The 15,459-nt window shown below is 41.5% G+C and overlaps 1 protein-coding gene across 1 annotated transcript in view; it reads left to right on the top strand.

The window, feature by feature from the left end:
- Positions 1-15,459, top strand: part of LOC109029629 (uncharacterized) — a 203,587-nt gene that overhangs the window by 125,681 nt on the left and 62,447 nt on the right. The window contains exons 3-4 of the mRNA XM_072302531.1: positions 1,466-1,541; positions 13,491-15,418. Coding sequence (XP_072158632.1) covers positions 13,579-15,418 — 1,840 coding nt within the window. The 5' untranslated portion in view covers positions 1,466-1,541; positions 13,491-13,578. The remainder of the gene's footprint in view (positions 1-1,465; positions 1,542-13,490; positions 15,419-15,459) is intronic.

Below are 15,459 nucleotides of genomic sequence, written 5' to 3'. Positions count from 1 at the left end.
TTGAAACTAATGGGACCAGATTTCTACTGAGAAAGTCCCTGTTTTTAATTAGATTGATGTATCTAATTAAGCGCTCAGCCGATAGGGAGCACTTTATGATTCCAACTCGCCTCTAATTTTTTTTTGTTTTTTTTTTGTTTTGTAGTTTTGTTCTGAGGAAACGCCGTACATGGTAAAACAAGCTAGGTCAGGATTTTTGAGATTTAACCAGAATTTATTTACTGTATCAAATGAACCACACTCTGCAATAAGGAACTAAAATTTTTAACTCGTCTATGAAAGGACATATCTCCAAAGGGGAAGGTGTTGTACGTGTTCCGGAAATGAGCCCTAGATTGTAGTTCCTCATTGCAAAGGCCTGGATACACGCTTAAATATCCATCAATTTCCGATTAAACGGTGACTGGTGCGCACCATCCACCATCGAATTTTTGCGGCCTGCAAGAATTTGATGGTTGATGATGGAACTTTGAGTCTCATCTTTCGTCTTATTTCCACACAACCGTGCTTATTTCATGCTTATTTTAATCAACACACTGTTCTAATTAATTTTATTTCTAACTCTCGACCGCCATTTTTGTCATCATTTTGATCGGAAATTAACGGAAATTTGAGCGGGTATCCAGGCCTTAAGATTTGGTCGAAAAGTCCGTTGCCTATTCATCTCAATATATTGGAGTTCAGCCTCAATTAATTAGGACTGGTCATTTAATCTAACAAAGAAGCCTGGACCGATGTCTCTTTTCCCGTGCATAAATTCAATTAATTCGCATAATTTTCTATAGAAAATTATGCGAATTAATTGAAGGGATTGTGATCTTATAAGATCACAATCCCTTCGCACAAATCAGGCGGAGGCCATTCAATTTTCCCTAGAGAGTATCTCTTCTCACCTTGTAACTGAACTATATCCTGTCATAAGGAACTACTATTTCTGCCTCATTTTACAGGGTGTTTAACATCAGGATTCTAGGAAAAATGGGTCGTAAAATCAAGATTTGAGGAAAGTCGGAATTCTTCATAGAGCTATTTTTGTGAAGTCACATCCGCCTTGCGTAAAGTGAGTTTTTCTCCTCAAGAAATCAGGATTTGGAAGTATTATGAAATTAGGATTTAGCAGTCAAAAATCAGGAAAACAGGATTTCCAAATGAAAAAAAAACTAGACTTTCTGTTTAAAAACAACGTATATACCATGAGATTCTCTTTGCAGGTAGGTGATTTTGTGAACGAGCTAAGAAAATAACTCCTCTTTGTTAAATGAAGTCCTATAATTATTGGAGTTAATGACATGCGTTTTTATAAACGGGTATAGGTGAAAATTGAACTAAATCAATTTTTTTTTTCTAAATTTAACAATGCTTAATAATTTTAATTTCAGGATTGCACTGTTTAAAAACAAACGGGCTCTAGACTAGATCCTAACTGAGTCGTCTTTTTAATTAATTTCTTTCCGTTTGATTCCAGATTGTCTGAGCTCACCCATCTTGGATAATTCTCCCACTAACCGTGATGATAGAGCCAGTTTCCTCTCAACTCTGAGGTAAGATAACTTTTGGGAACTGGTTTTAATTTGATTTGGATTAATTTGAGTTTGATGATCTGAGAGTTTCGCTGTGGATTTTTTCCGTGCGTTAAAGTTACCATGCAAACTTCCCTCGTGTCTTTCAGTGGCGTGGCGTGCTTTGCGATGTATCGATTGATCTGCCATTTAACTTATGGAAATGGATCGATAAATAGGGTGTTCGCAACGATTTCGTTAATATAATAATCGATTCTTGACCATAGCTTCAAATGTGAAAATATCGATAATCGATTATTCACGCTTCGCCACTGGTGTCTTTCATTGTTGAGGATGTGAGTTCTCAATCCATATCTCCTCTACTTTGGAAATCGAAAGTTCGTTTTTTCCCGTTTATTAATTAACTAAACGCTTTACCCCTCCCATAAGTCTAAGATATAGAGTCCATCGCGCCTTCAATTTTGATGATACTTCAAGCACATCCATGAGACACGAATAGTCGTATCAAAGAACCGTGCGAGTAGAGTGGAAATGCCGATCTACGGCCACCTAGGGGAAATGCCGATTTGCAAACACCTGAGATATCGAAATGTAACCTAACCTAAGTTCAGTGTTGCCGTGTGACCTAACCCAAGTACAGCGTTGCCGTGTGACCTAACCTAACCTAACCTAACCCAACCTAACCTAACCCAACCTAACCTAACCCAACCTAACCTAACCTAACCGAAGTGGGTGGTTGTCGAACGACCCAATTTCAATTGCGGGTTGCGTGCCTCGCCGACGCAAGGTGCAGATATGCGGGTTGCATACCTTACGGACGGGGGGCGTCCTATGTTGGTCGCGCACCTCGCCGACGATCAGCGATAATTTGTGATGTGCATTCCTCACGAACCCATGAAATGCTGGTTGCATACCTTACGGACGGGAGGCGTCCTATGTTGGTCGCGCACCTCGCCGGTGGTCAGGGATAATTTGTGAATTGCATTCCTTACGAATCTCCGGAAATGCGGGTTGCATACCTTACGGGAGTAAGGCGTTAACATGCGGGTTGCATACCTTACGGAAGTAAGGCGCTTGTATATGGGTTGCATACCTTACGAGAGTACGGCGTTTACCTAGCTTAACCTCTACACCCCCCTCAAATGGATGACGTCATCCCACCCGCACTTTGATGTTCCCGCGCCGATTCAGGTGATCCTCTGTCAACTCCTCCTCCGGCCGCCGTTCAGGGTGCGACCAAGTTTAAACCGGCGTGGCCCGCTTCGCGATTTATCGATTGATCTGTCATTTAAACCTATGAAAAAAGATCGATTATCAGGGTGCTCGCAGCGAACACCTTAATAATCGATTCTTTACCATAGCTTCAAATGGCGAGATATCGACAATCGATCATTCACGCCACGCCACCGGTTTAAACCTGCATCAAAGGCGCAGAGCCGCGCTCGGATCGAACGCTGCCCGAACGAGTCTGAGCCTGCCGGGACAAGTCTGAACCGGTTCGGGTCTCTTTTCCTTCGAGCGACCGGGAACAAGTTCCGAACCTGCCCGACGTTGCCACCTCGTGACTCCTTCATCTCTGCGACGTTGCCGCTCCGTTCAGCCCCCCGGGTGTAATTTCACGGTTTTCCTAAATAAATAAAAATGAAGAAAATAGGAAATGAATAAAAAATAAATACAAATAATAAACAAGCAGAAAAATCCAACATGAATATGTTGGAAAAGCGTGCCGAATAACTAAAATGTTGGACACAAACCTACTATTTTCACGTTTTGTCATTTGCATCAATTGGTACTTTTTGCTAAATTTGGGAGAAAATATTGATTCATGAACGTTGAATGTAAATTGATTTTAAAGATTCCGTCCAATTATCTTGATTTTAAGCTGATATGCGGCATTTCGCACGACCGTGATTTGGGCGAACTGCCGTGCATCGAAATCGCGTTGAGTTAATCTCTTTGGATTTCGAACTGTAACTTCTCTCCTATTCGGCCGATTTTTACAAATGAGGTCTCTTTTTATTTGTACTTTAACTGAAAGTAAGGAAAAACTCGCTAAATAGACGGAAAACAATTTTTGTGAAAATTTGGTGGATCCTGGCGTCACGGTGAATGGTTAATCGGGCGTGGAAGATAATAGGTTCGACGAGGCGACCCTCTCCTCGCCGTCTTTTATTGCCTTGCTCGAAACCTGACACCCAAAGCTATATCGGGAGATAACCGCAGTGGTTTGAGTGGATTTCTGCAGGGGCCACGGTTAGTACATGGTATAAAGAGTCACGAGGCTCATCACAGATTGCACTTGTAGTGCAAGACGCTCATTGGCTAAACAGTTTTGGCGGGAAAGAAGGTTCTAGAGTTGAGTCCTCCGAGCGTAAGAAAGCTTCTATGAGGTTTTTGTCAAATGAAATAATACGGTTTTGACAGGAAAATGTTCTCAAGGGTTCCCAATTAGCAGTTCATTCGGTTTTTTGGTAAGAGACCATCAGGGCTTGACAGTATAATGGTTCGAAGACAAGAAAACGGGTCCGAGGAAAAAAATATTTGGACGGCCCGTTGAATAGCATTGGTTGATCGGTGTGCTGTACCATGGTACATCCGAGTGATTTCAAAAAGCGAGCCCTACTGGCACGCTTGATAGATAAAATGAAAAAAAAGAGAAAATATACTTTTGTGTCTTAATGGACGAGACGCCGTTAAAATTCATGAATAAAATTTCAAAAACTTAAAGATAGACTCGCCCGTCTTAAGAATCGAACCCGGACCGTTCTGATAAGAACTCGATTAGAAATCCGGGCTTCTACCGACCGAGCAAGTCTATCTTCGGAAACGTAACGGTGAAAATACTCCTACAAATAATTTCCTACCCACCGGTGTTGGAGCTTTAGACACCACCCCTAACCTTATATCGACCCAGTTGAACAGATAAATAAACGTAAAAACAAAGTGTTCCGTTTGCAATTTTTATTTCTAAAACAAAAAAGATTACATGGATTTAGCTAAAAGTAAATAATAAACATTTTAAATTCTTGAAAATTATAAACTTACATTCGTTAACGTATTGAAGTCGTGAAATTATAAACTTACATTCATTAACTTATTAAAGTCTCGAAAATTATAAATTTACATTCATTAACGTATTAAAATGATAGGTACAATTGAAGATGTTATAGGTTACACGAATCCAAATAATAGTCTTTACATCAGATCTGGGAGGGATGAGAGTGACAGAGAGAGCGGTGGAGTGGAACAGCATCGTCCTACAGGAGGCTCGCGGTATAATTGTTCAGCAGCCGGTCAAATTTTACATGAATCGGGAAACCCAAGTTTAAAACCACTGAAACCAGGTTTAAAACCAATGAAACCAGGTTTTAAACCACAAAACACATTTAGGAACCACCATATTTCAGTTTAAACCCCAAAAAGTGAGTCTAAAACCGATATAACCACATTCCAAACCGGAGAATCTCTGTTCAGAACCAGGAAACTCGAGGTTAAAACCATTAAACACAATTGTCATCTCCGGAACCTTGTTAAAAACCAAACCGGGAAACCCAAGTTTAAAACCACTGAAACCAAGTTTAAAACCACTGAAACCAGGTTTAAAACCAATGAAACCAGGTTTTAAACCACAAAACACATTTAGGAACCACCATATTTCAGTTTAAAACCCCAAAAACTGAGTCTAAAACCGATATAACCACATTCCAAACCGGAGAATCTCTGTTCAGAACCAGGAAACTCGAGGTTAAAACCATTAAACACAATTGTCATCTCCGGAACCTTGTTAAAAACCAAACCGGGAAACCCAAGTTTAAAACCACTGAAACCAAGTTTAAAACCACTGAAACCAGGTTTAAAACCAATGAAACCAGGTTTTAAACCACAAAACACATTTAGGAACCACCATATTTCAGTTTAAAACCCCAAAAACTGAGTCTAAAACCGATATAACCACATTCCAAACCGGAGAATCTCTGTTCAGAACCAGGAAACTCGAGGGTAAAACCCTTAAACACAATTGTCATCTCCGGAACCTTGTTAAAAACCAGAATAACCACATGGAAAACCGACAAACTCCAGTTCAGAACCGAGAATACCCCCTTTGGAACCACTTTAATCCAGTTTAATCTCCAAAAACCGGGTCAAGGAGGCAAAATAACCACATTTGAAACCGAAGGAACCCTGCTTCAAACCAGAAAAACCACAATTATAACCGGTAGAACTTTGTTCAAAACGAACTCAGTTTTGGGGTTTTAAACTGAAATATGGTGGTTCCTAAATGTGTTTTGTGGTTTAAAACCTGGTTTCATTGGTTTTAAACCTGGTTTCAGTGGTTTTAAACTTGGTTTCAGTGGTTTTAAACTTGGGTTTCCCGGTTTTCAATGTGGTTTTCCTGGTTTGAAACAGGGTTCCTTCGGTTTCAAATTTGGTTATTTTCAATGTGGTTATTCTGGTTTTTAACAAGGTTCCGGAGATGACAATTGTGTTTAAGGGTTTTACCCTCGAGTTTCCTGGTTCTGAACAGAGATTCTCCGGTTTGGAATGTGGTTATATCGGTTTTAGACTCAGTTTTTGGGGTTTTAAACTGAAATATGGTGGTTCCTAAATGTGTTTTGTGGTTTAAAACCTGGTTTCATTGGTTTTAAACCTGGTTTCAGTGGTTTTAAACTTGGTTTCAGTGGTTTTAAACTTGGGTTTCCCGGTTTGGTTTTTAACAAGGTTCCGGAGATGACAATTGTGTTTAATGGTTTTAACCTCGAGTTTCCTGGTTCTGAACAGAGATTCTCCGGTTTGGAATGTGGTTATATCGGTTTTAGACTCACTTTTTGGGGTTTTAAACTGAAATATGGTGGTTCCTAAATGTGTTTTGTGGTTTAAAACCTGGTTTCATTGGTTTTAAACCTGGTTTCAGTGGTTTTAAACTTGGGTTTCCCGATTCATGTAAAATTTGACCGGCTGCTGAACAATTATACCGCGAGCCTCCTGTAGGACGATGCTGTTCCACTCCACCGCTCTCTCTGTCACTCTCATCCCTCCCAGATCTGATGTAAAGACTATTATTTGGATTCGTGTAACCTATAACATCTTCAATTGTACCTATCATTTTAATACGTTAATGAATGTAAATTTATAATTTTCGAGACTTTAATAAGTTAATGAATGTAAGTTTATAATTTCACGACTTCAATACGTTAACGAATGTAAGTTTATAATTTTCAAGAATTTAAAATGTTTATTATTTACTTTTAGCTAAATCCATGTAATCTTTTTTGTTTTAGAAATAAAAATTGCAAACGGAACACTTTGTTTTTACGTTTATTTATCTGTTCAACTGGGTCGATATAAGGTTAGGGGTGGTGTCTAAAGCTCCAACACCGGTGGGTAGGAAATTATTTGTAGGAGTATTTTCACCGTTACGTTTCCGAAGATAGACTTGCTCGGTCGGTAGAAGCCCGGATTTCTAATCGAGTTCTTATCAGAACGGTCCGGGTTCGATTCTTAAGACGGGCGAGTCTATCTTTAAGTTTTTGAAATTTTATTCATGAATTTTAACGGCGTCTCGTCCATTAAGACACAAAAGTATATTTTCTCTTTTTTTTCATTTTATCTATCAAGCGTGCCAGTAGGGCTCGCTTTTTGAAATCACTCGGATGTACCATGGTACAGCACACCGATCAACCAATGCTATTCAACGGGCCGTCCAAATATTTTTTTCCTCGGACCCGTTTTCTTGTCTTCGAACCATTATACTGTCAAGCCCTGATGGTCTCTTACCAAAAAACCGAATGAACTGCTAATTGGGAACCCTTGAGAACATTTTCCTGTCAAAACCGTATTATTTCATTTGACAAAAACCTCATAGAAGCTTTCTTACGCTCGGAGGACTCAACTCTAGAACCTTCTTTCCCGCCAAAACTGTTTAGCCAATGAGCGTCTTGCACTACAAGTGCAATCTGTGATGAGCCTCGTGACTCTTTATACCATGTACTAACCGTGGCCCCTGCAGAAATCCACTCAAACCACTGCGGTTATCTCCCGATATAGCTTTGGGTGTCAGGTTTCGAGCAAGGCAATAAAAGACGGCGAGGAGAGGGTCGCCTCGTCGAACCTATTATCTTCCACGCCCGATTAACCATTCACCGTGACGCCAGGATCCACCAAATTTTCACAAAAATTGTTTTCCGTCTATTTAGCGAGTTTTTCCTTACTTTCAGTTAAAGTACAAATAAAAAGAGACCTCATTTGTAAAAATCGGCCGAATAGGAGAGAAGTTACAGTTCGAAATCCAAAGAGATTAACTCAACGCGATTTCGATGCACGGCAGTTCGCCCAAATCACGGTCGTGCGAAATGCCGCATATCAGCTTAAAATCAAGATAATTGGACGGAATCTTTAAAATCAATTTACATTCAACGTTCATGAATCAATATTTTCTCCCAAATTTAGCAAAAAGTACCAATTGATGCAAATGACAAAACGTGAAAATAGTAGGTTTGTGTCCAACATTTTAGTTATTCGGCACGCTTTTCCAACATATTCATGTTGGATTTTTCTGCTTGTTTATTATTTGTATTTATTTTTTATTCATTTCCTATTTTCTTCATTTTTATTTATTTAGGAAAACCGTGAAATTACACCCGGGGGGCTGAACGGAGCGGCAACGTCGCAGAGATGAAGGAGTCACGAGGTGGCAACGTCGGGCAGGTTCGGAACTTGTTCCCGGTCGCTCGAAGGAAAAGAGACCCGAACCGGTTCAGACTTGTCCCGGCAGGCTCAGACTCGTTCGGGCAGCGTTCGATCCGAGCGCGGCTCTGCGCCTTTGATGCAGGTTTAAACCGGTGGCGTGGCGTGAATGATCGATTGTCGATATCTCGCCATTTGAAGCTATGGTAAAGAATCGATTATTAAGGTGTTCGCTGCGAGCACCCTGATAATCGATCTTTTTTCATAGGTTTAAATGACAGATCAATCGATAAATCGCGAAGCGGGCCACGCCGGTTTAAACTTGGTCGCACCCTGAACGGCGGCCGGAGGAGGAGTTGACAGAGGATCACCTGAATCGGCGCGGGAACATCAAAGTGCGGGTGGGATGACGTCATCCATTTGAGGGGGGTGTAGAGGTTAAGCTAGGTAAACGCCGTACTCTCGTAAGGTATGCAACCCATATACAAGCGCCTTACTTCCGTAAGGTATGCAACCCGCATGTTAACGCCTTACTCCCGTAAGGTATGCAACCCGCATTTCCGGAGATTCGTAAGGAATGCAATTCACAAATTATCCCTGACCACCGGCGAGGTGCGCGACCAACATAGGACGCCTCCCGTCCGTAAGGTATGCAACCAGCATTTCATGGGTTCGTGAGGAATGCACATCACAAATTATCGCTGATCGTCGGCGAGGTGCGCGACCAACATAGGACGCCCCCCGTCCGTAAGGTATGCAACCCGCATATCTGCACCTTGCGTCGGCGAGGCACGCAACCCGCAATTGAAATTGGGTCGTTCGACAACCACCCACTTCGGTTAGGTTAGGTTAGGTTGGGTTAGGTTAGGTTGGGTTAGGTTAGGTTGGGTTAGGTTAGGTTAGGTTAGGTCACACGGCAACGCTGTACTTGGGTTAGGTCACACGGCAACACTGAACTTAGGTTAGGTTACATTTCGATATCTCAGGTGTTTGCAAATCGGCATTTCCACTCTACTCGTGCGAGCTCCAGAATCTTGCTCCGTTGTTATCTTTTAATGTTTCACATCTCAACAGTATTTTTTACGCAAGTGTCTTGGTGCAGTTGTGTCGTAATATTGAGAAAAACTAAGATAAACTCTACCAAGATGTCGGGAATAGTTAACTCATTTTTATACGAAGAGGTTGACCCTGAGCGCGGGACAAAATCAGATTCTGAGTCAAGACCAGGTACCTTGTTTCGTATTCAATTTTAATGATACTTCAAGCACATCCATGAGACACGAATAGTCGTATCAAAGAACCGTGCGAGCTCCAGAATCTTGCTCCGTTGTTATCTTTTAATGTTTCACATCTCAACAGTATTTTTTACGCAAGTGTCTTGGTGCAGTTGTGTCGTAATATTGAGAAAAACTAAGATAAACTCTACCAAGATGTCGGGAATAGTTAACTCATTTTTATACGAAGAGGTTGACCCTGAGCGCGGGACAAAATCAGATTCTGAGTCAAGACCAGGTACCTTGTTTCGTATTCAATTTTAATGATACTTCAAGCACATCCATGAGACACGAATAGTCGTATCAAAGAACCGTGCGAGCTCCAGAGCCTTGCGTCCTTGTCATCTTTTAATGTTTCACATCTCAACGGTATTATTTACGCAAGTGTCTCGCTTCGATGAAGTCGTGGAATTGAGGAAAACCGAGAAAGTGTCGAGGATAGTCGTTTCGCTTTGATAGAAGGAGGTCTTCCACGCGTCTCGAAGTGCGGCACGGAGTGTAAGTCAAGAACACATGTCTCATTTCGCCTTCAATTTTGATGATACTTCAAGCACATCCATGAGACACGTATAGTTGCCTCAAAGAACCGCGTGAGTTCAAGAGCCCTGTTCTGGGTATGTTGGAATTTTTTTACCAATGTTCGTTAAAAATTCAGCATAAAGCTGAAAATCTCAATACGGAGGGAAAAAGCTCGTTCGAGCACAGTTTTCCCTCCCAGAGATATGCTGTTTGGAGCAGCACTAGTTAGGTCCATTCAGGAAGGCAACTGCAGACGCGTTTCGGCCTTGTTGGGCCAATCCTCGCAGTGCGGTGCAGCCTCCTGAATTTTCTGCTACCAACATACCGTTGTACGAGTGCGTCAACCGCAATCAGTTAGTGTTGAGCCTTGTTCTGTTGGCACCCCAGCGTGATTTCTCACATTTCAAAGGCATATTTCACATGGGTTCAATAGTGTCGTGAAATTGAGCTAATTGTTGAGGAGGAAATTATTCGCATACGCCTTGCTCCGTTGTTATCTTTTAATTTTTCACATTTCGACGGTATTATTTACGCAAGTGTCACAAAGTCGGAGTCAACAGCGGATGTCCCATTGGATTGACTAATAAAAGTAAAATAGGGAGATTATGCATACATACTTACATGTAAAAGATAATAATCATCATCATCATACCAGAATGACTATTTATTAGCATTCTCACTACAACCTTATGAAGGGCTGCTTTGTATTGGTAGATCAAAAATTAGCAACCTTAAGTCCAAAATGTCCTCACGAAGGGTTTGAACCAAGGTTAAGGCTGTCAAATGAGGATAATTCACATTCATATTCACGTAACGGTATGAATCTATACCAGGAGCTTAAAATACAAAGAGTGGAGTTTCATCATTACTTTCCTCAATTCGTGGAGCATCACACTCAAGCACATCTCCTTTTTACAGCTTATCATCTAATTTCCCAGAGCAGTCAAAATTCTTCCATTGATAAACCTTTCCTATTACACCCATGCTACGAGAGAGGTGCAATTTGGAAGCATAGCATACCGACATCTTATGTCTGAAAAATAGAACCCACCATGAGAGGCTTTGGCCGAAGGTGTGTGGTTTCGTGAATTCCAACTTGATGATACATACAAAAGCTAAACTGACGGTGCAGGTCAGAATATTCCCTACTCCATTCTAAAGAGGTTACTATCAATATCATTCTGGACTATCAGCAATGAAGATTCATGACCTGCGGACTGATTATTGAAACTGATGGACAAAGCTATAGACAAAGAAAACTTAGGGAGTATGGAGCGATCCTATTGGTTGAACCGGGTGGTTCCTTTAGACAAAGGGAGAAAATGATAGACTAAATGTCGGGTCTCTCGTGGGTTGCCGTTAGGTAGTCTATTACCTACCTCCTTTGTCCATTAAAACCGCACCCGCTTTCACCAATAGGATCTCTCCATATATCTTTTGTCTCCTTTGTCTATAGTTTTGTCTATCAATTTCAATAATCGTCCCGCTGACGTACAACACGCAGTGCAGATCCGATCCAGATTCTCTGCTACGTAAGTGCGATCGAGGTTGATCAGCAGTGGCGTGGTGTGCTTTGCGGTATATCGATTGTTATGCTATTTAAACCTATGGAAAAGGATCGATAAACAGGGTGTTCGCAGCGAACGCCTTAACAATCGATTCTTTACCATAGGTTTAAATGGCATAACAATCGATATATCGCAGTTCACGCCACGCTACTGAATGCGATTATCAATACAGCTTCCTAGATAGGGCTGAACTTTCATGTTTGAGACCCTGGAAACACCTTATTGAGACTCGAAGCGATCGTTAAAGAATCAAGTCATTGAAACTTAGCGTTTATCATGTAAAATCAACTCAAATAAAATGATCACAAACTTACTTGTGTAGCAAGAATGTTGTGTTTTTTCCTGCTCTTCTGCCGGATGGACATCCCTGGATCCAGCAACCGCGCATGATTGTGCTGCTGCAGTCAGTGAGGATTATTACTCAATTAGTGGAGAACATTTTAAACATCATTAACCAGTAAAATCCACGAAACTCAAGAGAAAACGAAATCCGGAAATCTAATAGGTGTGTGTGTACGTCGCGAAGCGGAGTACCCGAGTATCGAAAGCAATCGATCATGTATCGAAAAAGTGACCCGGCGCCGCACAGGAGTCAGGGAAATCGGGACCTGGAAATGGTGGCGTAACTAAAAATATTCGCGCGCCCCCGCCGATCATCTGAGGCTGCGCCCTTTCATATCAGAAGTTATGAGCGGCGCAACCCCCCCCCCCCCCCTCCCTGCCCGTCTAGTCATTCAGACCTGAACAAATGGGAGATAATCAAGGTATCGCTATGAGAATAGAGAGAAAAGTGAAGAGAAAATTCAAGTCCCATAAAGTTTAAAAGAATGTGTAACATACATGAAATGTTTGCATGATCAAAATTTTTGACGTGGGAGTGTTAAGTACTTGTTCTCCTTGCTTTCCTCTTTTTTCACCTTTTCTGCCTCTCTCTCTCCCTCTCTTCCCTCTTTATTTTCTTCTGTTTCTTTTTCTCCTCCTTTTACCCGTTTACTTTCCCAAAATGTTTCGCCCCTCGCATCGCTGCGCCCCCCCCCTCCCCGCCCGACGGTGTCGGCAGGTATGGTAGTTACGCCACTGCCTGGAAAATGCCAGCTCTCCCTATCATATTACGACTCTTTGTACTCTTTGCTGGATACATTTAGTCTTGTTCTGCGGATGTACGCTTTGCGTACAAGGAGTAATGAGGGCGCTCTGGCTTCTCCTTACCCCTGACGCGAATTGCAATCTTTAAATCCTTTTTTACGAGCTAATTTTGGGTAGTAACAGTTTTCCACTGAAACGTTATGTACTGAGCCACTTTCATCGAAACCTCATCTCTGCTCTTACGCGCTCGTCGCCATCATGGTAAATTAACCTCGAAGACTCAGCCACAATTTCCGTGGTGCTTCCTGGTAGGCTCTCAAAGACATAAACGTTTTTGGGCAGGACGAATTTGCTGATTTCCACTTTTCGGAATATTTAGGTGCATATCCGTACCAAATGTTATCATGCAACGCCCAGAATTGATTTTATCGTTCTGAATAACGTTATAATAGAAAAGATATGCAATAATGCTCCGACATGTTGTCCAATCGGTCATAATACCAATAATTGGACTACAATTCGCAATTCAGAGCTACTACTTTTTACTCGTTCACGCACGAGCTATCTGTGAAAATAATGAAACTTACGTTGTTTCTAAAATGAGCCAGAACTAATAGTTCCTGGTTATTATAATAATATTCAGTCCAATTTCCCATCCGCATCGTACATATACGTTTGAACTTTCAGTGCAACCCCATGGACTCGCAAGTGTGGTTAATTCTGAAACCGCTGAAGTAACATTGATTCTCTTTTTACTTTATTTTGCAAAATAATTACACTTATAAAACTTCCGTCTTGAACATCTGCGCTCACACTAGCTAAAATTTACTTTTGTCCAGGATTCTCTTTGGATTGGCCCGAAGGAAAAGACACGTGGACACATCTCAAGATATTACTTTGAAGAAAGCATCGGGCCCAACACTTGTGATGGATACGGCGGATAACGTCCCAGAAGTTGACAAAAAATCGGCATTTGGCGATGACCACGCAGATCTTGTCCCCCAGCAGGTGAAAAGAGAGAAAGAAACTTCTTCATGTGATGGCTTCATCTCATCAGGACCGCTCCATGGCGATTCTCTGTTCGGTCTCTCCGCTCGCGTAAAATTCGAAGTAGACGAAAGTTTTACCGACTTCTTGCATACCAGTATTGACATTAAGGAGGAAGAGACTTCGCAATCCGACCAATCGGAACGCCCAGTAAAACGCACTGCAAACGATTCCGGAAATGATTTGCGTCGTACATGTAATCATGTTCCACTGACTCCGCCTGCTGGAAGTGGAAGCTTTAATGACCAACCACCCCACCAACTGCAAGATCTCCATGGAATTAAACGGGAATCTATCATAGAAGCATGTAATAGCACCACGTCAAACGAGCCTCATATTGAAAGAGCAGTATTACCGACCAATCGAACTGAAATCCGAAACAAACCAGTCAAAAGCACCCAACGTTGTGTATCTTCAACGCGTAAAAACCTTCCGAAACGAAGTATGCGAACGCATCGCAGTGAGCAACCTTTCATTTGCAGTCATTGCTCGTCCTCTTTTAGCCTAAAACACAATTTAAATCTACATATCCAAACGCATACTGGCGAGAAACCTTTCAGCTGCAGTCACTGCTCTTCTTCTTTTAGCCAAAAACAGCATTTAATTCTACATATTAGAAAGCATACTGGCGAGAAACCTTTCAGCTGTAGTCATTGCTCGTCCTCTTTTAGCGGAAAACAGGATTTAAAGCGACATATTCGAACGCATACTGGCGAGAAACCTTTCAGTTGCAGTCATTGCTCTTCCTCTTTTAACCGAAAACATAATTTAAAGCTACATATCCGAAAGCATACTGGCGAGAAACCTTTCAGCTGTAGTCATTGCTCGTCCTCTTTTAGCCTAAAACACAATTTAAAGCTACATATCCAAACGCATACTGGCGAGAAACCTTTCAGCTGCAGTCACTGCTCTTCTTCTTTTAGCCAAAAACAGCATTTAATTCTACATATTAGAAAGCATACTGGCGAGAAACCTTTCAGCTGTAGTCATTGCTCGTCCTCTTTTAGCGGAAAACAGGATTTAAAGCGACATATTCGAACGCATACTGGCGAGAAACCTTTCAGTTGCAGTCATTGCTCTTCCTCTTTTATCCGAAAGGGTAATTTAAAGCGACATATCCTAACGCATACTGGCGAGAAACCTTTCAGTTGCAGTTATTGCTCTTCCTCTTTTAGCCATAAACAGTTTTTAAATCTACATATCCGAAAGCATACTGGCGAGAAACCTTTCAGCTGCAGTCATTGCTCTTCCTCTTTTAGCCGAAAGGATAATTTAAAGGTACATATTCGAACGCATACTGGCGAGAAACCTTTCAGCTGTAGTCATTGCTCGTCCTCTTTTAACCTAAAACAAAATTTAAAGCGACATATCCTAACGCACACTGGCGAGAAACGTTTCAGCTGCAGTCATTGCTCTTCCTCTTTTATCCGAAAGGGTGATTTAAAGGTACATATTCGAACGCATACTGGCGAGAAACCTTTCAGCTGTAGTCATTGCTCGTCCTCTTTTAACCTAAAACACAATTTAAAGCGACATATCCTAACGCACACTGGCGAGAAACCTTTCAGCTGCAGTCATTGCTCTTCCTCTTTTATCCGAAAGGGTAATTTAAAGGTACATATTCGAACGCATACTGGCGAGAAACCTTTCAGTTGCAGTCATTGCTCTTCCTCTTTTAGCCGGAAAAGTGATTTAAAGGTACATATTCAAAGGCAAATTTGCTAGAAACCATTCATTTGCAGTCATTGCTCTTCCTCTTTT

Source organism: Bemisia tabaci, chromosome 7 (genome assembly GCF_918797505.1).
Source record: "Bemisia tabaci chromosome 7, PGI_BMITA_v3".
NCBI lineage: Eukaryota > Metazoa > Arthropoda > Insecta > Hemiptera > Aleyrodidae > Bemisia > Bemisia tabaci.
The sequence above is the reverse complement of the archived record's forward strand: the minus strand, read 5'-3'. Positions and strand labels throughout refer to the sequence as shown.